General features: G+C 50.4%; 10 protein-coding genes across 10 annotated transcripts, besides 7 other annotated features; 7 read left to right on the top strand and 3 right to left on the bottom strand.

Annotated features, from left to right (window-relative positions):
- Positions 1–516: 516 nt before the first annotated feature.
- pex26 lies at positions 517–1,901 on the top strand (the record flags this gene model as incomplete). Its single annotated transcript, XM_001275975.1, has 2 exons — positions 517–962; positions 1,025–1,901. 2 exons carry the CDS (start codon positions 517–519, stop codon positions 1,899–1,901), a joined length of 1,323 nt encoding a protein of 440 aa, XP_001275976.1.
- A 279-nt stretch (positions 1,902–2,180) lies between these two features.
- On the bottom strand, positions 2,181–3,338 carry ACLA_075890 (uncharacterized protein; the record flags this gene model as incomplete). Its single annotated transcript, XM_001275974.1, has 2 exons — positions 2,181–2,706; positions 2,779–3,338. 2 exons carry the CDS (start codon positions 3,336–3,338, stop codon positions 2,181–2,183), a joined length of 1,086 nt encoding a protein of 361 aa, XP_001275975.1.
- Positions 3,339–5,883: 2,545 nt separating this feature from the next.
- On the top strand, positions 5,884–7,083 carry ACLA_075880 (putative succinate:fumarate antiporter (Acr1); the record flags this gene model as incomplete). The annotated part of the gene is made up of 4 exons (XM_001275973.1): positions 5,884–5,950; positions 6,040–6,137; positions 6,200–6,398; positions 6,470–7,083. The coding sequence occupies 4 exons, from the start codon at positions 5,884–5,886 to the stop codon at positions 7,081–7,083; spliced, it is 978 nt and encodes a 325-aa protein (XP_001275974.1).
- Positions 5,962–5,993: a microsatellite.
- Positions 5,963–5,993: a microsatellite.
- A 566-nt stretch (positions 7,084–7,649) lies between the features above and the next one.
- ACLA_075870 (twinfilin) lies at positions 7,650–8,996 on the top strand (the record flags this gene model as incomplete). Its single annotated transcript, XM_001275972.1, has 4 exons — positions 7,650–7,668; positions 7,832–8,481; positions 8,567–8,818; positions 8,868–8,996. 4 exons carry the CDS (start codon positions 7,650–7,652, stop codon positions 8,994–8,996), a joined length of 1,050 nt encoding a protein of 349 aa, XP_001275973.1.
- Positions 7,720–7,772: a microsatellite.
- Positions 7,721–7,772: a microsatellite.
- Positions 7,722–7,765: a microsatellite.
- Positions 7,730–7,773: a microsatellite.
- A 236-nt stretch (positions 8,997–9,232) lies between the features above and the next one.
- Positions 9,233–9,559, bottom strand: ACLA_075860 (PHF5 family protein; the record flags this gene model as incomplete). The annotated part of the gene is made up of 1 exon (XM_001275971.1): positions 9,233–9,559. The coding sequence occupies one exon, from the start codon at positions 9,557–9,559 to the stop codon at positions 9,233–9,235; it is 327 nt and encodes a 108-aa protein (XP_001275972.1).
- A 464-nt stretch (positions 9,560–10,023) lies between these two features.
- ACLA_075850 (pinin/SDK/memA domain protein) lies at positions 10,024–11,155 on the top strand (the record flags this gene model as incomplete). Its single annotated transcript, XM_001275970.1, has 4 exons — positions 10,024–10,034; positions 10,103–10,556; positions 10,613–10,681; positions 10,748–11,155. The coding sequence occupies 4 exons, from the start codon at positions 10,024–10,026 to the stop codon at positions 11,153–11,155; spliced, it is 942 nt and encodes a 313-aa protein (XP_001275971.1).
- A 503-nt stretch (positions 11,156–11,658) lies between these two features.
- ACLA_075840 (alpha/beta fold hydrolase) lies at positions 11,659–13,138 on the top strand (the record flags this gene model as incomplete). Its single annotated transcript, XM_001275969.1, has 7 exons — positions 11,659–11,737; positions 11,883–11,935; positions 11,995–12,102; positions 12,164–12,273; positions 12,344–12,674; positions 12,738–12,789; positions 12,861–13,138. 7 exons carry the CDS (start codon positions 11,659–11,661, stop codon positions 13,136–13,138), a joined length of 1,011 nt encoding a protein of 336 aa, XP_001275970.1.
- Positions 13,139–13,426: 288 nt separating this feature from the next.
- On the bottom strand, positions 13,427–14,886 carry ACLA_075830 (uncharacterized protein; the record flags this gene model as incomplete). Its single annotated transcript, XM_001275968.1, has 5 exons — positions 13,427–14,135; positions 14,191–14,315; positions 14,367–14,439; positions 14,501–14,648; positions 14,697–14,886. The coding sequence occupies 5 exons, from the start codon at positions 14,884–14,886 to the stop codon at positions 13,427–13,429; spliced, it is 1,245 nt and encodes a 414-aa protein (XP_001275969.1).
- Positions 14,887–15,711: 825 nt separating this feature from the next.
- Positions 15,712–16,372, top strand: ACLA_075820 (60S ribosomal protein eL43; the record flags this gene model as incomplete). The annotated part of the gene is made up of 4 exons (XM_001275967.1): positions 15,712–15,730; positions 15,802–15,832; positions 15,981–16,145; positions 16,309–16,372. The coding sequence occupies 4 exons, from the start codon at positions 15,712–15,714 to the stop codon at positions 16,370–16,372; spliced, it is 279 nt and encodes a 92-aa protein (XP_001275968.1).
- Positions 16,205–16,229: a microsatellite.
- Positions 16,373–17,415: 1,043 nt separating the features above from the next.
- Positions 17,416–19,414, top strand: ACLA_075810 (putative PHD and RING finger domain protein; the record flags this gene model as incomplete). Its single annotated transcript, XM_001275966.1, has 2 exons — positions 17,416–17,716; positions 17,859–19,414. 2 exons carry the CDS (start codon positions 17,416–17,418, stop codon positions 19,412–19,414), a joined length of 1,857 nt encoding a protein of 618 aa, XP_001275967.1.
- Positions 19,415–20,696: the final 1,282 nt, after the last annotated feature.

Genomic DNA, 20,696 nt, shown 5'->3' with positions numbered 1-20,696 from the left:
GACTACTGCACTGTTGATGGATAAGCAGTGACACCTTATGATCTGCAGGTTTCATCATGAAAAAGTGACTTGTACAGTCAATTCTTTTAGATTCAGCAACAAAGGAGAGCTCTATCAGCCCATAAGATTGAAGATTGGTCCAGTTGCACTTCAGTTTAGGGGATAAGTGAGGTTAGAGTTGAGAGTTAGATACGTCGATAAGATCCATCACCAGCTGCCGATGAAATGCGGGCGCGCCATCCCGTGACATCAGCTACAGAGTACAGACCCCAGTGGCCGAGCCGAGGGAAAGTCGTAGCGCAGTTGAACCCCAACTTTTGGCCTTCGGAGTCCAGCGACAATCGAATCAACCACCGCCATCCTGCATGCAACCTTGCAACAGCTCCCATTTCGAGTCTCATTTATCTTCTTGTGCGCTCCTTATGCCATTGTTGATCTTCTCTGAGCATTGATACCTTCCTAATCCCCACCTTTTGTCTTCTACCACCTGATCGCATCCTCCGCTGGCGGTGAACAATGGCCGACGATGGTTACATGTCGACTTCGCAGTCGCAACTCGCATCCTCCACCCCGTCCCTTTCTCCATCGAAGTTCTGTTCCAAGACATACAAGAAGGCTCGGGAGCTTTTTCTGACGCGACGGTTACCAGAGGCTTTCGCAGCTCTTCAGCCTGCCATCAGTGTGCAGCGGACGAATGACGAGCGGTATGTCAATGGCGATGATTCGACACCACCGATTGCTTCGGCTCAGCATACCTGGCGAATCAAAATATGGAATTTATACATCACCCTTCTGAGTTCCATCATTGACTTGGGCCCCGAGGAGGGGAAAAAGCAATTCGGCCAGAAAGAATGGAAATCCATCTCGTCTCAGGTGCGCGATGGGCAGATTTGGGAGACTGTGGCTCAGACTGGATACCGAGGGATGGAGGGGTTGGTCGATGCGGAGGTCGTCTATAATCTGTGAGTCAAAGATGCAGTCTGTCGTTACAATTAGCATTGAGGACTGACCAGATACGGTTCAGAGGCACCCTATTATTGAGCCACTGCGCCTCCCAGGCCCTCAACCAGCAACGACTCGAAACCTATCTGTCGTCATATGGCCAACCAAACCTAGATATCGCAGAGCACCTACAGAACTCGCCATCTCAGCGTTCGCGTGCCAGACGGAACGACGGCACTAATACTCCGAACGATCTGGCCACGCGCGTCAGAATCATTGAGCTATTTACGCTCCATGTCCTTCCTCGGAACGATGAATGGGATTATGCCAGGGAGTTCGTCAATATGAGCGAAGTTCTTGATGAGGAAAGAAAGGACATGTTTCTGCAGACCTTGGAGGGGCTCAAGGAAGAAAAGGAACAAGGCGAATTGCGCGCAGCGGCGCTGCAACGGGAAAAAGACGCCGAGCTGGAGAGACAAATGCGGGAGGAAGAGCGTCGGCGAGCGGAAGAAGCTGCCGAGGCAGAGCGCTTGGAGCAAAAGGCTCACCGGCGCAGTAATAGCGAGGTCGATTATGGCATCGAGAAGAACCGTCCCAATGGCGCCGCTAAAGGCAAAGGGGGGAAATCTCCCGAAAAATCTTCTGGTGGCAAGCCTAGTTCCTCCACAGGAAGGACTGCCTTCTCACCACCTGCTTCATCAAAAAATGTCAAAAAGACAGGCAAACCGGCCAGGTCAAATCGAGCGTTGACCAAAGTCCTGCGTAACGTCGTGCAATACTTCTCCAAGACGGTTGCCGGCAATCCTTTGTCACTTGCTCGCACGCTACTGTTCATACTCGGTCTGATCATGGCGCTGAGTAGGCAGAACGTCCGGGAGAGGCTTCGGAGAATTACAGACTCGGGATGGCAGAAGATAAAGGGAACCGTTGGGATGGGAGTGAAGGTGAGCTATATATGATGAGCCTCTTCCTCTCTTTTGTCCGCTTTTTTCTCTTCCGTTGAACATTTTCTGCTCGTCAAACGCATTTCCCCCAAGCATGGATCTTCGAGTTTCCTTGATCTGTCTCCTATTATGGACCCAATTGCTGGTCAAGCTGTTATATAAGAATTCTTCGATCTGTAAATTGTATTTCAACAACCTCCGCATGATAGATGGGAGTTTGTGGTAGCACATCATTGGACATGGAACTGTTTCAACGTCCAGAGGAAACAGGATATCTCTTTTTTCGTTATTGGATTATCTAACATAGCTCGACTGGTCTGCACATGAACTTATGTTCTTGTGGTCCAATGACTCCCCAGCAGCTGAACTAGCAGCCATCTCAGGCAGTGTGCCTCTATTATCTATACTCTCGAGGTCTCGTTTATGGTCTATTTTCTTATGCCACCTTCGCAGCGCATGCACAAAGAAGTGCGCGATACAGATCTGCTCAGTCGTATACAGCAGCACAGGCACTGATGTTCTGGCCTTGGTGTATAGGTCCACCGGGGCCCACATGGCATATAGCAAGGGAATCCCGAGAGCGGTGCTCTTCGCGGGGCCGCAGAAGCAGACTGCGATCGTTTCCTCTGGAGAGATACGCTTGAATACATACTGCAGTCCGAACCGGTTGACTGACAATATCTTCGGAGGGCGTGAGAGGCAGAAACATACTGCAGTGAGGGTGATGTACAACGCGATGTTGAAGAAGACCACGAACAGGATACTTTGTACGGAAAGGGCCTGGAGCGCCCCTGTTGCGAAGCAGGAAGAGAATGTCATCCTGGAAGACGGTTTAGTTTCCGAGATAGATCTTTGTCGCAATCAGGCGAGTGGATCGAGCAGGAAGACTCACCAAACCATCAGTAGCAAGCACGCGGATCCAAGCTTGGAAATTCGATACTTCTGCATCAAATGCTCCGTCCTTTCAGGCCAGGCCCAGCGGACCAGCTGCCCCAAAACCAGCGGCAGCAGCGCACTCAGCCCGAGCTGTTTGAAGACGCCCTTGTACATTTCGCTCAGATCTCCGCTCGCCTGTCTCCAGGGGTCGAATTCCGCTGTGCCAGGAAGCAAGGTGACCGTCCAGGCGGCCGTAATAAACGGGCCCAGGAAATTCGCAATCACTACCTCCACCAAGGCCGCCGCATCGTCGCCGCCAGCCGACCGAGTCATCACGACATTCGAAGCGATGGTCGTCGGGATACACGCGGTGAAGATGTACCCCGCCAGCAGGGCACGGTCGATATGACCCTGCGGATCCCCAACCAGGATGATATGGACAACCGCTAGGACCAGTGCAGGGACGAAGATGAAAGAAAAAACCTGGACAAGGCAGTGAAGGCGCCAGTTGAGGAGATGCATGAACAGTTTCTGGCGCGGGATGCTCAGTCCCGACGTGAGGAAGATAATCGCCATCGCGCCGTAGAGGATGCTATACTCAGATCTAATCACGCCGCCATGTTTGGCTACATTGGGGAAGTAGTATGCCAGAACACATGCGACCCCGATCCCGATGAGCAACCATTGATGCAAGAGGAAGGTTATGATGCTTTTGCAGCTGCGTGTCGGGCTCCGTGCTTGAGCTGAGGGACCAATACTGCGCCAAAAGCTCATTTTCGGCTACCCTTTTGTTTCATCGGGGAATTCAGTAAGTGGATTGTTCCCTCCGGAAATGTTTTTTTTTTTTTTTGGCTCTAGGTGAGGCAGAGATATGTTCACCTTCCAACTCCGCATCTTCTTCACCGATGACTTGCTCTGTTGGCGTGCCGAGTCCGGGGAGAAGAACGACACGGAGATCGGATCAAATCCGATGATAACATTCTGTGGGGTAAGCTCGCCGTCGCTTCTACCATGTCGAATATATATTGTAGATAGACTTCACATTTTTCTTCAAGGGTCAGAGTTAGAATGTCAAGTGTCACTGTCACTTTGGTTCTTTTCCCATACATCGACTCTGGAGCAAAGTACGGAGCACAAGAACTTCCTCCTCAATCCTCATTCTTCATTGTGGAGATCGATGGAGATTATTGGACTATTGGAGACAATCCTGAGTCCACAGTCCAGGAGCTTCTGTCACTTCGGCTTTCTCTCGGATATTTGTTCTCTGCGAATGCGCCTTTGTGCAATATCCATAGTTTAGTTCCACACCCCTTGGATGCTCACTCTGTGATGGTAACCTTCTATTCTACTCTGTACTGACCATCAGAACTCAGGAGGGCTGAAACTGGAAACTAAGACCAGCAGCCTCGTGATCGTATGCTTAGATGGATCGCAAGTCTGTCACATGAAGACCTCGCATCTATTCGTCCAAATTGTGGCTCACTACTACTAGCTCTACTTATGTATCCAGGTAAGTCATAATAGGGGGCTACTACGTATGGTATCCCAGCTGCGAAAACCATACTCCGTAGTCATACATGGGGCATAAAGGCGAGAGGTGATCGTAGAAAAAGAAGCCAATGGGCGTGGGAGTCGTGGATAAAGGATGTACGTAGTATCGTGGGAAATAGTCTAAAGCGGCCCTTGGACATCCGTCTGTCCTTCCCAAGTCGCAGTGAGGACCAACGCGATGAATATAAGAAGTGTGAACTCGATATATTATGCTCGCTATAAGTAGTATGACTCCAACAACCCGTTACTTGACCCGACACAGTAACAACAGATCCAAGTCAGATGCACTGAGCAACTACTCCCATCGCACAAGTCAAGCAATACATTCGGCCTCGCCCCTCGTCCCAATCGGGCAAAAGCCTCGGTTCCCACCAACTGGTGGTCTTGGTCTTGGCCCGGAAGATTCCGCAGAGGCAGGCAGCTCAGTCTGCGCTTTACAGTAGATGAAGCAGACTGATCGAGGCTAAGTTGATAGAAGATCAACAATCACGAGCTATGAGCTTGCGACAGTCCAAGATCATGCGCGATGACGATGATGCTGGAGGATATCGGTTCTGAGCATGTGAAGCGTTGGCTTCGTAGTTGTCATTGGATATTTATTATTGGGTGGTTGATGCAGTCATGTTTTTTTGCCCCAGACAAATGACCAGTAGATACGACTTCGTAGTATGTTGGAGTCGGTTAAATAGGTTCATTGTGATGAGGAAGGTTCCAAGAATCCATTTCCCAAGAAGACTCCAGTCTCCCGTAGCTGGACTGTCCATACTCCATACTCCATGCTGCCGAAGCCTCGGGATGATGCTTCAAACAATAATAATGAAGATACCCCAGGAAGCTTCCCCCGCGATGCAGTGTCCATCCACGACGACCAGATTCTCGTAGATATTTAAGTCAACAGCGTCGCTTTAGGACTTCAATTAAGACGTCTCTACTCTAGCATTCCTATTTCCTACCGAGAATTACGATCTGGAGCTGTTCGGCTACCCTTCCCACCAGGCGGCACCTCTTCCGCTCGTCCAGAATAGCTTCCTCCGCTTCCCCGTCATAGCTTGACTTTCCCCACGGCCACCCTGCGCAGGACGAAGAAACGCAAGCCACGACAAAAGCCGCCACTGATCCCGAGACTGGCTGCGGTTCCCCATTCCCGAGAATCTGAAGGCTTTATTTCTATAAGCGGGCTGACCCCAAAAGACGACCCAGGTTCTCACTCCAGTCGTTTAAATACCAGCTCTGATTTGTGCCGAGGGCCATATACTTCCGTAACTCCCCGGATTATTTCTTGCGCACCTTGTGAAGATCCGATATCGTCGCTTCTTTTTTTCCAATATCTTCTATATCGGGCGTCAATTGAGTCACACTCCTCTCTTTCCTCTCTCTTTTTACCTGTCTCTCTTCTCCTTTCTCCTCCTCTTTCTCCATCTCATTCCTCTCCCGCTTGACCACGGTAAAATATCCCGCGGCGGAACACCTCTCCTTGCGCTATCGTCATAGAAGGACGCTGGAGGTTGCCTGGCAGAAAGATCAAGAACTGCATATTGATTGAATTGAACGAGCCCCAATCACTTCCATCATGTCCGCAAAGAATGTGCAGGGAGGCAATGGCAAGAAGCCTGCCTCCGCCGCCGTAAACCTGATCGGTAAGACAGAGCTCTCTCTCTCTCTCTCTCTCTCTCTCTCTCTGCGGGGACGAATTTGGTTGGCAACAATATGCTAAAAGGGGACACAGCTGGCGGTGGTGCCGGTATGATGGAGGCTCTTGTCTGCCATCCTCTAGATACCATCAAAGTCAGAATGCAGCTGTCGCGACGGGCCAGAGCTCCCGGTGTAAGTGTGACTGAGACTACCATTGAAGCGCGCACCGGACTGACAAGCTTTGGCTCCGACAGGTAAAACCCCGTGGATTCGTTGCCACCGGTGTTGAGATCGTGAAGAAGGAGACCGCTCTGGGTCTGTACAAGGGTCTTGGTGCCGTCCTGGGCGGTATAATTCCCAAGATGGCTATCCGGTTCACCTCGTACGAGTGGTACAAGGAGATGCTCGCGGATAAGGAGACTGGTGCCGTTTCGAGCAAGGCTACTTTCCTCGGTACGTTACGAACCAGCCTCGGTAGGTGACTCGTTTTGAAGAATTCAAGCTAACAGAAGTTGTTCGATCAGCCGGTCTTTCTGCTGGTGTGACTGAAGCCGTGGCCGTGGTCAACCCCATGGAAGTCGTCAAGATTCGCCTGCAAGCACAGCATCACAGTCTGGCGGACCCTCTCGAGACCCCCAAGTACCGGAGCGCGCCCCACGCCCTGTTCACCGTCATCCGGGAGGAGGGATTCAGCACCCTCTACCGTGGTGTCTCCCTGACCGCTCTTCGCCAGGGTACCAACCAGGCCGCCAACTTCACCGCATACACCGAGCTCAAGGCTTTCCTCCAGAGAAGCCAGCCTGAATACAGCAACTCGCAGCTCCCCTCGTACCAGACAACCCTCATCGGCTTGATCTCCGGTGCTGTCGGTCCCTTCTCGAACGCTCCCATCGACACCATCAAGACCAGACTGCAGAAGACCCGCGCCGAGCCCGGCCAGTCAGCCATCAGCCGTATCATGGTGATTGCCAAGGACATGTTCAAGCAGGAAGGTGCGCGCGCTTTCTACAAGGGTATCACCCCTCGTGTGATGAGAGTTGCTCCTGGTCAGGCCGTTACCTTCACTGTATATGAGTACGTGCGCGGCAAGCTTGAAGCGTCCAACTGGGCTTTTGTCGGTGGCTCTTTTGAAGAATAAATGCGGTCTGTCTCTATTTAAGCGAGGGAAGTGAAACGGCCGCTGCGTGTTTTCGAAGGCATTTGATACCATGAGCATGGTGGCGTTTTCGATTGCATTGCGATCTCACTGCATTTCTTTTTCAGGTTATCCTTGGGTTCATGTTTTTTTGGAACGATGATGGCACTGCTGGGCTGTGTTGATGGGGAGGCTCATAGCCCGGTTGGCTTGTATATAACATCTCTTTTTCTTTTTCTTTCCATCTTCGGTCTTGTCGTCTAAGTATACCAATTTCCTTGACAGTTCTAAATAGAATCAAAAACTTTTGAATAAAACAAACCAAATAATCGTTTAGATGCAGTTGATGAAAGTACTGAGCAGCAGTATCGTCCGGTGAACAGACCACCTGCAAACACCCTCACTCTAGCTCCTTTGGGCAATTGGGATACCCCGCTAAACAACATCTCCGACTACACCGCTTCTGCCTTGTGTAAACACTCCTGACTGGGAAGCGAGAACATCTTCAAATCGCTTGACAGATCACACATTCCATAAAAAGACCAACACCGCTTCTGCATCTGCTCAACATGCAGTCCGGAATCGCAGGTACGCGGCCTCCCTCCTGACACGCGGTTCTCGACCCCCGCCGCACCACGAACATACATACATACATACATACAATGCATACATACAATGCATACATGCATACAACACCACAGGACAAACAACCCAAGAGCCCAAAAGCTAACCCCCAACCCATAACAAACAGTCTCCCAGGAGCTGCACGATGCCTTCTCGACCTTCGCCTCGGACTCCTCCATCTTCTGCCTCCCCGTGACCATCACCGCAGAGAGCCTGACCCCTCTCTCGCCCATCCGCTTCTCCACCCCGAACGCCTTCTACCCTTCCCTCCCACAGCTCTCGTCCGTCCTGCAGCCCAAAACCCCTCTCTACCTGCTCTTCCGCCGTCCGGAATCGGGCTCCTCGACCCTCAGCGCCCTGACATACATCCCCTCCAATGCCCCCGTGCGCGCGAAGACGCTCTTCGCCTCCACCCGCGCCACGCTGGTCCGCGAGCTAGGCAGCGAGAAGTTCGCGTCGACGATCTTCGCGACGGAGGAGGAGGAGGTGACCAGCGAGGATGCCTGGCGCGAGCGCGACGCCGAGAAGAAAGGGTCCGGCGGCAAGGGTGGGTTCCGGCGGGAGGATCTGATGGGGGAGAAGGAGCGGGAGCTGGATGCTGTGCGGAGGGCGGAGGAGGAGGCGAGGAGTGGGACGCCCGGGCGGGATATTGGGATCGGGGGCTCGTTTCCCCGCGGTGGGTTTGGCTCGGGCGTGCAGTCGCGTATACGGATGAATGTCCACGACGAAGCGAAGACTGCTCTGGCTGAACTGCAGGAGGGTGGGCTGGTGCAATTGGTATGGTCTTTGAGAGATACAAATGGGAGGGTATTTCATTTGGAGTTTTGGCATTGCTGACGATGATGGGTCCATCTAAATACAGGCTATTGACACTGCGTCCGAGACTTTCACACTCGCCACAGCAAAATCCGGCATCGATGCACACTCTGTCCAGGATCATATCCATCCGTCCTCGCCTCGGTACACTTTCTACCACTATCCCGAGTCCGAAACCGTGTTCTTCATCTATACCTGCCCGTCAGGCTCATCGATCAGAGAGCGAATGATGTACGCAAGCTCGCGCATGTATGCCCTTACTGTTGCCGATGAACACGGGCTCAAGATTTCCAAGAAGGTATGATTCGTACGGCAGCCTCGTTATTGATTGTTGGGTCTTCTAACAGTGTGATATGCAGATTGAAGCATCCTCCCCGGATGAAATTTCGGGTGATAGACTGCAAGAGGAGGTTCAGCCCCAGCAGAACGACGGGATGAGACGAGGATTTGCCAGACCTAAGCGGCCTGGCAGGTAAACGTGGTTGAAGCACATCCCCAGTAGCATCTCCTTCATGCTTAGATAGCCTCAGATAGCTTTGACTTGACGCGTCCATCACCATTATTTCTCTCGAATAAGCCCCGAACCAATTTCGTGAGCAGAGGGCGCGAGACATATGCCGACAATGACTGTATAGAATAGCAGGCGCCTCACCCACAGAGCGTACGTAAATACCAGGCCCGTACAAGGCCCAAGAGCCCCGCAAACGCATCATCATTGATTTCGAAAACTTTTCTTCTGGTAAAATAGATCCGTCCTCGAACTTCCCAGATTGATAATCTTCGGACAGCCGTCTCGATCCTTCTCTAGTCGCGTACACTCGAAACAATAGAATGCATCGCTGATTCCTTCACCGCCACACACGACGCACTTATTCTGGTAGTTGCCGAAGGAGCACTCGTCGCAGATCCGGACAAGAGTGGTAGGACGCACGTAGGAATCGCACACGGGGCATTTGCCGTCGCACTTGTCACAGAGACGACCGATGGAGATACCGGGTTGCTTGCGGCACATGACGAGATCTGGGTGATGGCGAGACATGGCTGCTTAGATCTGCTATGTAGACTCGGTTTTGAATCAAGGCTGGTAGTAGGCTTTGGCGACGAGTTGTTATGTAACGCCACTGATTTAGAGATATTTGAAGGGAGAAGAACAAGTTCTGTAAAAACGGGCAGAAGATAGTAGATGAGCACGGAGTGATGGATTATCAATATTGAGATGAAAGAATCGAAGGCGCTGGAAGGAAGAGAAGAGAGAAGATTCCACGGAACAGATCTGGCGGTTGGTCCGTGCGCTGGAGTCCCGCCGTTGATATCGCAACGATTAGAGTGTGCTCTGCAATCTTGTTGATCTCTGGCTTGGGGGAGATTTAGTGGGAAATACTAGATTGCCGTGAGCGCAGCTTTCTTCTCTTATTATTGGAATTCAAGATCGCTTGAAGTTTCGGCTTCATTGTTTCCGCAACGAAGTTTTTGAGATCGCGTCAGGACCCCCAGACTTAAGATATGGCAGAAGAGTAAGGCTTCTTCTTCAACTCTTTCTCCGAACGTTCTCATACTAACTATGCCTCTGCTTATCACTTAGAACACTCGCATCTGCGGTTGCAGTGCCTGAACAGGACCACTTGGACGTATCACCGGAGACCCGTCCCAAGCGAAGGAATTCCTCTATTGCGGGTACTGATCCAGATACCAAGCGTCGCCGACTCAGCACTCAAGACGAGGAGGGCGACTCGACTACAGCTCGCCGAACATCGTCTCCCGATCCCGTAGAACAGAGACCACCTCGCAGGGAGAGTCGACAAGTTAAAGGACGCGATGAGGAACGTAAGCGTGGACAGCGATTATTCGGCGCACTACTGGGAACGCTCTCCCAAACCCCCAGTACAACGGCTCAGAGACGACGCGCAGATATTGAGCGAAAACAGCAGGACAAATTGAAGCTCCAGGAGGAAGAGTACGGCGAGCTGAAGAAGAAGAAGAGGGAGGAGCGAGCAGCCATCCGGAAGAAACAACAGAGATACTATGAAGAGGAATCGGTGAGTGTCTCCCTCTACGGAGCTACAGGTTGCGCCCTGGTTGCTAACTGTGATAGTTGCGAACCCGCCACTCGAATTTGTTGGCAATGGCACATTTCTTGAAGACGAAATCAGAGCCAGTATTAGTATGTTTGGGCCTTCTTGGTCTTGTACAGCCCTATCACGCTTATACTTATTGCTGCTCTTTTTAGTACTACAAACCGTGGGAACTGCGCCCCGAAGACGAGGATGTAATACGCAACCAGATTGAAGAAACAGAAGCAACAATCTCTCGAGAACGCACTGAGTTTGAAGCACGCTATCCACCCGGAGATGAAGGAGAGCCTAAGAAGGAAGATGATGGGGCCGAACGGAGAGAATCAGAATCGCAAGACCAGGCCCCGCTGCCCGACGCGGATATCACGGAGCAGCCCAAAGACACAACTCAAGGAAGCTCAGACAAGGCGGATGTTGAAACAAACCATGACGGAGGTACGGAGACTGCTCCACCTGATACTACACCTGTATCAGTCAGTCATAACGATTCAGATGTACATCGGGCACCTGATGATGATGGGGGAGAAGTGGTTGAGGACAACGAAGATACGGTAATCTATTAATTCCGTACATCAATCTTCGATCAATTTAATTATCTGTACTCTATTTCCCGCCATCTATCGATCTCTCCAGATGTTGTGGCTCGTTCATGCAGCATCGGCGAATTTGGGGGGAAACCAAGCTTGCCTTGAGAACAACCGAGGCATTCTGGCGGCAAAAGCTTGGAATCTAGCGGTGTTCACCCGCTTTGATGCACACGACTGAGGAGTCTCCTCCTCGAAAGAACTAGAATGATACCAGCGATTCACTACCTAAGCTCCTACATTACCTCGTAACTTGAATATTCTCTCCAGCCTTATTTGTAGCCTTGTTATTCTTCCCCGAGCCAATACTTTTCAACAGCTTCGGATTCACGTGACAAGACAGCTGGCGAGGATCCATATATTTGTGTTTAAATAGCAGGGAAAAGTCGGTAAACTCATCCTGAATGATTCTTTTCCAGTAACCTGAACTCCGATATTCAGATTTTAGATACGGATACAAGTCCTGGACCGGTGCTGCAAGTATGATTGTTGATAAGATCGATGTGTTGGGCGATCCTCGGATCGAGTATCGGTCAGCGGACGTCAATGGGAAGAACTACGGTATGCAATCAATGCTCTATCCAATTCGATACAAATTCAGATATGCAGAGGGATTTCTTCACCTCGGGTCATCTTACATATGGAATATTGTGCTGGAGGCTCCCTTGAAAGTCACCGTATGATATCACTGACTAGATATATATAGGATATCTCTACAGTGAGCCTGAATCAGGCACCTACAGAGCTACCATTGTCCTCGTATGCCTTCTTCCTCTTGGCTGTGCCAGCGAACCAAGAGATTAACTGACAGATGATAGATCCATGGCTTCCCCGACTTATCGTTGGGATGGAGGTATCAGATTCCCATGTTAATCGACATGGGACTGCGAGTCATTGCTCCAGATTGTCTAGGATATGGACGAACGGTATGTTCTCGAGCACAACAACGATACTCCCCATTCCGGAAGTACTGACTAGGTGTTATAGGATGCCCCTGAGGATATTGCACTATATTCCCATAAGCAGTGCGCCGATGACATCAAGGAACTAGCATTACAGCTCGGTGCATCCAAGATCCTCGTCGGCGGACATGACTGGTATATCTCCCGACTCAGATCTGTCACATTCTCTCAAAACTTTAAGTTATGGCTCACACCAATCTCACAGGGGCGCTGCACTCGCATACCGGGTTGCACTCTGGCACCCAGATCTCGTTACTCATCTTTTCACGGTCTGCGTACCGTACGCTCCTCCAGCGAAGAAGTACTATCCACTAGAGGAATTTGCGGCGACAATTGCGCCGCATTTTACCTATCAATTGCAGTTTAAGAGCGGGGAGCTGGAGAAAGCAATCCAATCAGAAGAGGACATCAAGAAGTTTCTCTGCGCGTTGTATGGCGGGCGTACCGACACAGGCGAAGTAGCCTTTGATGCAGGGCTGGGGGTTCTATTAGAGAATATGTTCCGTGTGCGCCCATCGAGGCTGCTGAGTGAAGAGGTACGCTGATTTCTCGTGATTGGTTCGGTACGCGTTTGAGCATGCTGCTGATACCTAGTACAGGAACTCGAATACTATGCCCGAGAATTCTCCAGAAATGGTCTGCGTGGTCCCTGTATGTTCGCCCATCCCCTCTTTCCGCACGAATCCCCGCGACAGACCGGCGCAAAACTAATAGAATTACAGTAAACTGGTATCGCACGAGAGAAATCAACTATGAAGAGGAACTGGCCATTCTCCATCGCCGCATCACGGCTCCAGTGCTCTTCATCCAAGCGCTCAAGGACGCCGCCCTTCCCGCCCACCTGGGGAGTGGCATGACCAAGACCATTCCGCATCTCACCTTCCAGCAAGTGGATACGTCTCATTGGGCTCTCTGGGAGAGGCCCAAGGAGGTCAATGAGATGATCGCTTGGTGGCTGGAGGAAGTGGTTTTTTCGGATCCTCGGATGTTCAAACTGTAAGAGATGTACGTGATCACGGTGTACAGGCTGTATACGAAAATACGTATGTGTGTTTATCATGTCTTTGTATAAGGACAGAAGGCGTTCCGGGGCCTGCTTTGAGGGACCATGTATTTGATTAGGTAGCTGATATCGTCTCTCCAATGACTGAAAGCTTGTGCAACCAGGTGCTTTTGTAGAAAGATGGTATTAAGCTGTCATATGGATCATAAACATGGATAAAGTACGGAAGTTACAAAGGGATCATCAAAATAAGCAAAAAACAGAGCATCATGCACGGTTGTCGCATCAGTTATCGAAAATCTGTGTTTCGATATGGCAGCCGACTTTGTCTAGTCGATCAACAAAAGCCTGTCCCATGGTAGCCGACGTGACGATTCCACCTCGGGACACCCTCTTTACCTGCTCCGCGTCTTCCAGGATGACCATTGCGGCCTCAGCAAGCAGAAGTCCTGTCATGACATACATCGAGCCCTCATAAGTCAGCTTGCCGAAGACACGGCGAGGTGTGGCGGTCTTCTGATCAGCCGTCGCTATAGCACGGTACTCGACACGGTCATGGGTCGAGTCCTCCTTGCGAGGCCCTTGACCTGGTGCAAATATGAATTTTCGCACCAGAGTGCGGACTGGGGGAATAATAAGCAGAGCCAACCCAAGCATGAAGCCAATATGGAACAGTGCGCCGACAAGGGCATTTCTGACCCGGACAAATTGTCGGAAGTGGAAGCGAGGTCCATAGAGTTCTGGCATCAAGGTACTGCTGCGGTGTACAATGGTGATGTCTGCGATGCCAGAAGGCGAAGTGGTGAGAGTACCCAGGTCACGTACGGATCTCACCCCTAGAACTTTCTCGACGAGGGGCTCGCTCGGAACATTCCTGGGCGGTTTGGAGGCAGCCAAGGCATAAGGATCGAACGACTTCAGCATATCGGAGAATGTCAGTGTGTCGAGTGTTGTGAGCACCGTGTCGAGAGTACCACCGCTTGGTCCGGAGCTCCTGCAGTCATTCATTAGGGGAAATTCGGACTCTCCAGATTGAACAATTAACATACTTTATCTCATCAATCGCACTGATGACTTCTTTCGTATCACTGGAGAGGTCCCCACGGACTCTTTTGACCAAAGACCAAGCCAGAATATCCGCCGGGGCACTTTCCATGCCAACGGACGGGATGATCTATGACAGAGTCAGTTCAAGTGCAGATACTAGCTAGATGAAGAAACTGACAACAGCTCCGTTCGACTTGGCGGTTTCGTGATACTTCTCGATAATGTGCTTTACCCAAGGTGTTTCTCCAGTACTATATCAAAAGCTTCTTAGTGTACCGCCATCTCTTCTAATGAGGCTGTCTCCAGACTTACGCATCCACGTAATGAGTGCCATTGTTGGCGCACGACTCAACAACAGGAGTGCTGTATAGGTGGTAAGGACCGACACAGTTGATAACAATTTTAGTTCTCTGCATAAGAGGGTCCAGCTCCTTTCGATTAAGTTGGACAACCACAATATCTACAGGAAAATCAGCAATGGCCCTTCTGCGGGTTTATCCTTTGATACCTGGTTCGGTGCGATCGGGATTGATAGCTCTCAACTCCTTTGCGGCAGTCTCGATCTTTTGCACGGAACGCCCTGCTAGAGCCCATTTCAGATTCGTAGGGCAATGCTTGACAATGTGCTCAGCGCAGAACTTCCCGGTGTAACCGGTAGGGCCGAGAAGGACCAAGTCGAACTCCTTGTTAGATTCCATGTTTAGAAAGATACCGATCTTCAGGATCGTTGATGACTATGGTGAAGGGAGTATCACTTTTATGAAGCCCCTTCGGTATAGCACTAGTGTGCCTATTCCGGAACACAATCAAACAAGGTAGATGTCAGTGATGGCAAGCTCCAATGTGACTCTCTCCGGGCAGTAGTAAACACATGGTTTCTTATCGTCATACCTCGGGTCCTTGGAGCTAGCCGCAAGCAGAAAGGGCTTATCAGTGGCCATGTGATGATAAGAATGCACACCTTCAAAATCCTTCAGCAGCACACTTGAATCAGAAGAGTCAGGATGCTGGTCTCCTCGATACGAAGTAAATATGGGCATGATTTATGCATGTAGCTTGGGATAAAGCGGTGCTATCATTTGTTAATTATTATATAGCCCATCTTGAAGTTTCGATTCCAGTGTTATCATGACTAGGAATCAATATCTGAATAGTTCTGCGTGGGCCGTACACTACGAAGCCAAGAGTACTTCGAAGGTACGGTTTACTTCAATTTGAGTCACCACAAATATTGAAAAATCAGGTCTTTGCGAATCGTCTCTAGTTTAGTCATTTAGGGCATTGAAATGATCAAAAACTGTTGTTGATCGTTTGATTACACTACATTATTGATCCTCCCCCTTGGCTATTGTAGTCTTAAAGGATCATCGTCGTATAGTATGGGTACAACACGTGACTCTCGCCAAGAGTTCCAACCCTAAGCGAGCCCACCCACAACCGCTCTCTCAAAGAAAGCCGCAGTCTCGATTTCGACTTACCGCACTGAATCCATCTTCGACCTCAACAGCCGCACACGAGACAAGATGACCAAGCGCACTAAGAGTGAGTGCTCTCTAAATGAGAAATATACAGAGATGCTTCAGAAAGAATGAAAAACTAACCCGAAAGTTTAGAGGTCGGTATCACGGGTAAATATGGTACCAGGTATGCTCTACGCTCTCTCGCCTCAAAATCGGTCTGAAATCGTCTACGTTCTGTTTCTGCTCGAGCGAATTTCGAAATGAAACTTGCGGGGAAAAATCGATTTCAACGAAGGAGAAAGAGTAGTTGATTGACACGCGACTTTGAACAGATACGGTGCCTCCCTGCGTAAGCAGGTGAAGAAGATGGAAGTTACCCAGCACGCCCGCTACGTCTGCACCTTCTGCGGAAAGAACACCGTCAAGCGCCAGGCTGTTGGTATCTGGGAGTGCAAGGGTTGCAAGAAGACCGTTGCCGGTGGTGCCTACACTGTCTCGTAAGTCGACCACGAGTTTTCGCACCTGGATCCCCTCGCTCTGCCGATGAATTTTCCTGGCACAAGCCAGGGGCACAAGCCAGGATGGTGCCAGCGCTATAGGGGGATTGTGACAATAATCCTCCCTGTGACACGAGTGCTAATAGATGTGATTGTATCACAGGACACCCGCCGCCGCTGCCACCCGCTCCACCATCCGTCGTCTCAGAGAAATCGCGGAGGTTTAAATGTGATGATGGGATTCTCTTACTGTTTAACGTCTGAATTAAAATCAAAATAAATTCAAAATCTGGAGAATCAGCAAAGCACATTCTCGTAACGGATACCACTTCTCGATGTCGATAGCACGCGCTACCCTGTCGGATCAGACTACTCAATAGAAAATCAATTTCATCTGACGATTTCGTGACTCTCCAACGTCGATCACAAGTGGAAATCCATTTGAACACACCAGAGCAATGGCGAAACATCCATGTCTCCTGGGAAACACTGCATGGGTCTTCTGAGACTGCTCTTACAACGCACTACCTAGATGTGAGCAGAAATCCAAAATAGTGGTCAGAAGGATCCTCCAAAGTAGACGCATCCCCTAGATTATTGCATTATTATCTTTCCCTCCCCCTTGAGTGTCAATTCATCATTTTGACTTTCCTTGGCCTATCTGGAGTGTGGCTTCAAAACTCTAGCTAACGACTGGATAAGCCATCTTCTCCCCTAGCGGAATTACGCATCCAGGCCAGTGCACCTTGTTCTTGTTGGTTATAATCGAGCAGGCAATGCGAGTTTGGCTCACTTATAAATCTCTAGCAGACTACTGTACAGTTGAGGTTGCTTCATCCGCTTCTTTTCATTCTATTTTTCGCAATCCAAATCCCTCTCCCACCTCTCAGGCAGAGTAATTGTTACACAGCCAGGCGAGGACAGTAACGAGGGGTTTTCCATTCTGATGAGCTGCAAGGGCATTGTGTTCTCCAAGCGCCATTAATCACCAGCAAAAGACGAGGAGATTCGGCTTGGCTCTTTTTTTATTTATCCTGAGCGCTGATTCGCCCGACTGCTGGCTGGTCACGTTCCTGTCCAATCTGTTTTGCGTTAGACCGGATTGTAGGTCCACCTTCAAAAGGCCGGCTGCTTTCTCCCCACATCACTCAGACTTACTCTCTCTCCCCTTCCCCTTCTACGCCTCTATCCTTTATTCTTCCTTGCCGATTGCTCTTCATGCCTTCTCACAGCGTTCCTGCAGGCAATTCTGGCACATATTCTTCCGTTCATGGCCGACACTTGTATTGTGTGCTTAGGAGACCTTGGCGAAAGCGCCAGCGATCCTCTTGCCATCGCCGCCGAAGCCGTGCCAAGACCTGACCTTCAACTAGAAGGCAAGTCAAATGACGCTTCCACCGTCAAGGTCGATGGCGTTGATGACAGTGAGGATGCATGTCAAATCGCCCAGCTACTCCCTTGTGGTCATATCTTACACAATAACTGTTTGAAACCGTGGGTGGAGAGGGCCAACAGCTGTCCAATATGTCGCCGCAGCTTCAATATAGTGGAGCTGAGTGATCGACTTGGAGGTATGTTTTCTTCTTTTCTTTTTTCCTTTTTTTTTCTCCTTCTCGTCCCATTTTTGCTTTCACTTTTGCCTCACTTTTGTTGGGGTAACTTGCGCGTTTAGGAAATTCGTGCTGATCTATGGCGCTTCGCCCCTTCTCGCAGGTCCCGTGACCTCAACGTATGCAGTACAGGACCGAATACAAGTGGCAGAGGTTGATCCCTCTATGATAGTCGACTATGTGGAGGATGATCTCGCTGATGTTCAACCTTGTCCTATCTGTGGAGATGCGGACAATGAAGAGTTGCTTCTCTTGTGCGATGGTTGCGATGCCCCCTCCCATACGTACTGCCTCGGGTTCGATGACGTCCCATCGGGAGCCTGGTACTGTTCGCGGTGCGAAACTAGACGTTCTCGGGCACTGTCGCCTGACGCCGCTCGACCTACCCGAACACAGGAGCGTCAAGGCCGTCGAACAAGGGCACAACAGCGGAGTTTTCAAAGCAGAAATCAGATGAATTCTCTCCACTGGGCCCGAGTTTGGCAATCCGTCTGGGATCATCTGAATCTTGACCTCGACTTCCCTTTTGATGATGAGAGGGTTACTGAACGTGCTCTCCAACAACAAAGACGGGAAGCTGCCAACCAGCGAGAGTTTCGAGCATGGCAGCGCCGGTTCGAAGTCGCGGAGCGACAGGGCGGCAGCAATCGATTCAGGGATACTGCAGCTCTTTTGGATATTGAAGCTCCGCGCCCGTCACGACCTCGGGTCCCCAGAGAACCCACACCTGAACCCGAGTCGCTTGAGGAGATGAGGGCATGGAATGCATTCGAACGCGCCCGCGAGATTGAAAACAATCCAAACGCAGCGAGAAAGCGCAAGGAACCGACCCTCTCTCCCTCTCCTGAGCCTACGGAACCTCAAAGAAAGCTCAAGCGTCCGCGGACTCGCCGGCCTCAGGAACTCGCGGCTTTGGCTCTGCAAAATGGCGAGTCATCGAGAGCGGCCAGTGCTCAAACTTCTGCCCGCATCAATGCGGAGAGCTCTAGCGAACCCAGCTTTTTACAGTCTCTTCTGAAGGAAGTAGAGGATGCATCAAATCCCAGTGGTAACAACTCATCTGCGCCATCGGCTCCAGTTTCTGTGGCTCCGACTGACCACAGCACCATCGGTCCATCATCTCCCTCAATTTCGCCTGCGCCTTCTAATCTCTCATCGCCTCGATTATCATCTACTACGCCCCCTCCCTATTCGCGCAGCAGGCCGATTTCCCCTATACAACTTTCATCACCTCCCGACCTCTCATCACCCCCATTTTCGGCCACTGTGTCACCATCAGGTCCTAACACCGATACCCGGGATACCTCGCCATCACATGGTGGTTCAAGTCGCCCAGGTTCTCGGATACCCAGAGCAGCATTGCGGTTGCTGGCGGCGCGATCTCCTGGAACATCTCCCACTCGTCCTGGATTGTCTTTGGATGTCAAGTCAGACATTCAAAGACTAGTGGGAGCAGCGCTCAAGCCGTATTATAGGTCACGAATAGTATCCAAGGAGCAGTATACGGAAATCAATCGTACTGTCTCTCGAATGCTGTATGATCGAGTGGGGGATGCGGAATTTCTGGATACCGTCGCCAAGAACGACCTGGAGAAGATTGCTAGCGAAGAGGTGAAGAAAGCTATTGATCTCCTCCCACCGGAAGTGGAAGATGACTAGCACGCGAGTAATCTCACATTCGAACACATAAAGCTTTTTGCATCTACCGGCGTTGTGCAGCGATTCATTTTGTTCTACCGTTACGAAGGGTTCAAGCATACCGCGAGGCGTTCATATCCTTCTATTCACTTGGACTCGGCGCAAATTCTTCGTTTGGATACCCGCTTAGGAACATCGGGACAGGTTCATAATGTTCTATCCTGGAGACACGATTTCTTGCAATGTTATTTCTTCTCTTCCTTTTTTTTTCGATGTGTCAAGACTATACGCATACCAATCCATATAACTACTGGCCTTGACCAGCTGGTAGCTGTTTGACCTTTGAACTGGGTTCATGAATTAGTTTGATCTGTAGGCTTCCAGACAACTGAAGTAAGAGGAGAGAGACCTCTTAAGCAACGGAAACTTGTGGTGCCAACAGGCGTCCTCACCGCTGGTCATAGAATATCAGGAATCGATACATCCATCTCATCTGCATAACTTGTTCATATATTTATAGAGCACTCGGCTTCGGGTTCGGCAGCAGCTTGAACGTATATACTTGGCATTTTTGTTTTATCCTGAGAACTAATCCTGGTTTGGAAGGCCTAAACGGTCTCCTCGGTACAGACTACAAATAGTCGGTGTCTATAGACAAGACAAGCACTGATAACCAAGGCCATTAGCTACAGTACATGCCGTAGCTAATAATATATCCAGCCATCAGTATCGGGAGAGCGAGCATCGCCATCTACCGACCTCGTGTCAGTCCATGGGTGAGATGGCGGACTTAAGTGGGTTCCTCAGAGACTTAAACCTGATTAGTGATTACGAAACTGGTTGGCCCTTTGGCGGCACCGAACTCCAAGCGAGAGCGGGTCTTTACAACGCCAAGCTTTGTACCCGTTGGTCATTCAGAAATCATCTTCATAGACCAAGGTAACTATCTAAAGTTCTAAACAGTCGATGGGATCCTGACTCTCTGGTGTCCATCAAAGGGGAAAAGATTTTGCAAGCCACACAAACTCGGCGGCCCGGAGTTTAGGGGTCTGGCGTGTTCCCGCATGCTACGCGCCGCAAATGATCTCATCCGGTGTAATCATCACTATCCATAATCGGCGTTTGGTGCTGATTTGCTGATGGCATCATGCTCCGTGATTTTTTTCCGCTCGTCGTGGCAAAGGAGCCACAGAGGAGGGAGGACTCAGAGTCAAGCATCTGTTGACTTGGCGGAGTTACGAAGTACTGCTCTCCTGCTTATGATTCATCGGGACATCGGCATCGGATATAGTGACAAACTGAC

This window comes from Aspergillus clavatus, genomic scaffold, assembly GCF_000002715.2.
Source record: "Aspergillus clavatus NRRL 1 1099423829791 genomic scaffold, whole genome shotgun sequence".
NCBI classification, from domain to species: Eukaryota; Fungi; Ascomycota; class Eurotiomycetes; order Eurotiales; family Aspergillaceae; genus Aspergillus; species Aspergillus clavatus.
This window is presented reverse-complemented; position numbering and strand designations above follow the sequence as displayed.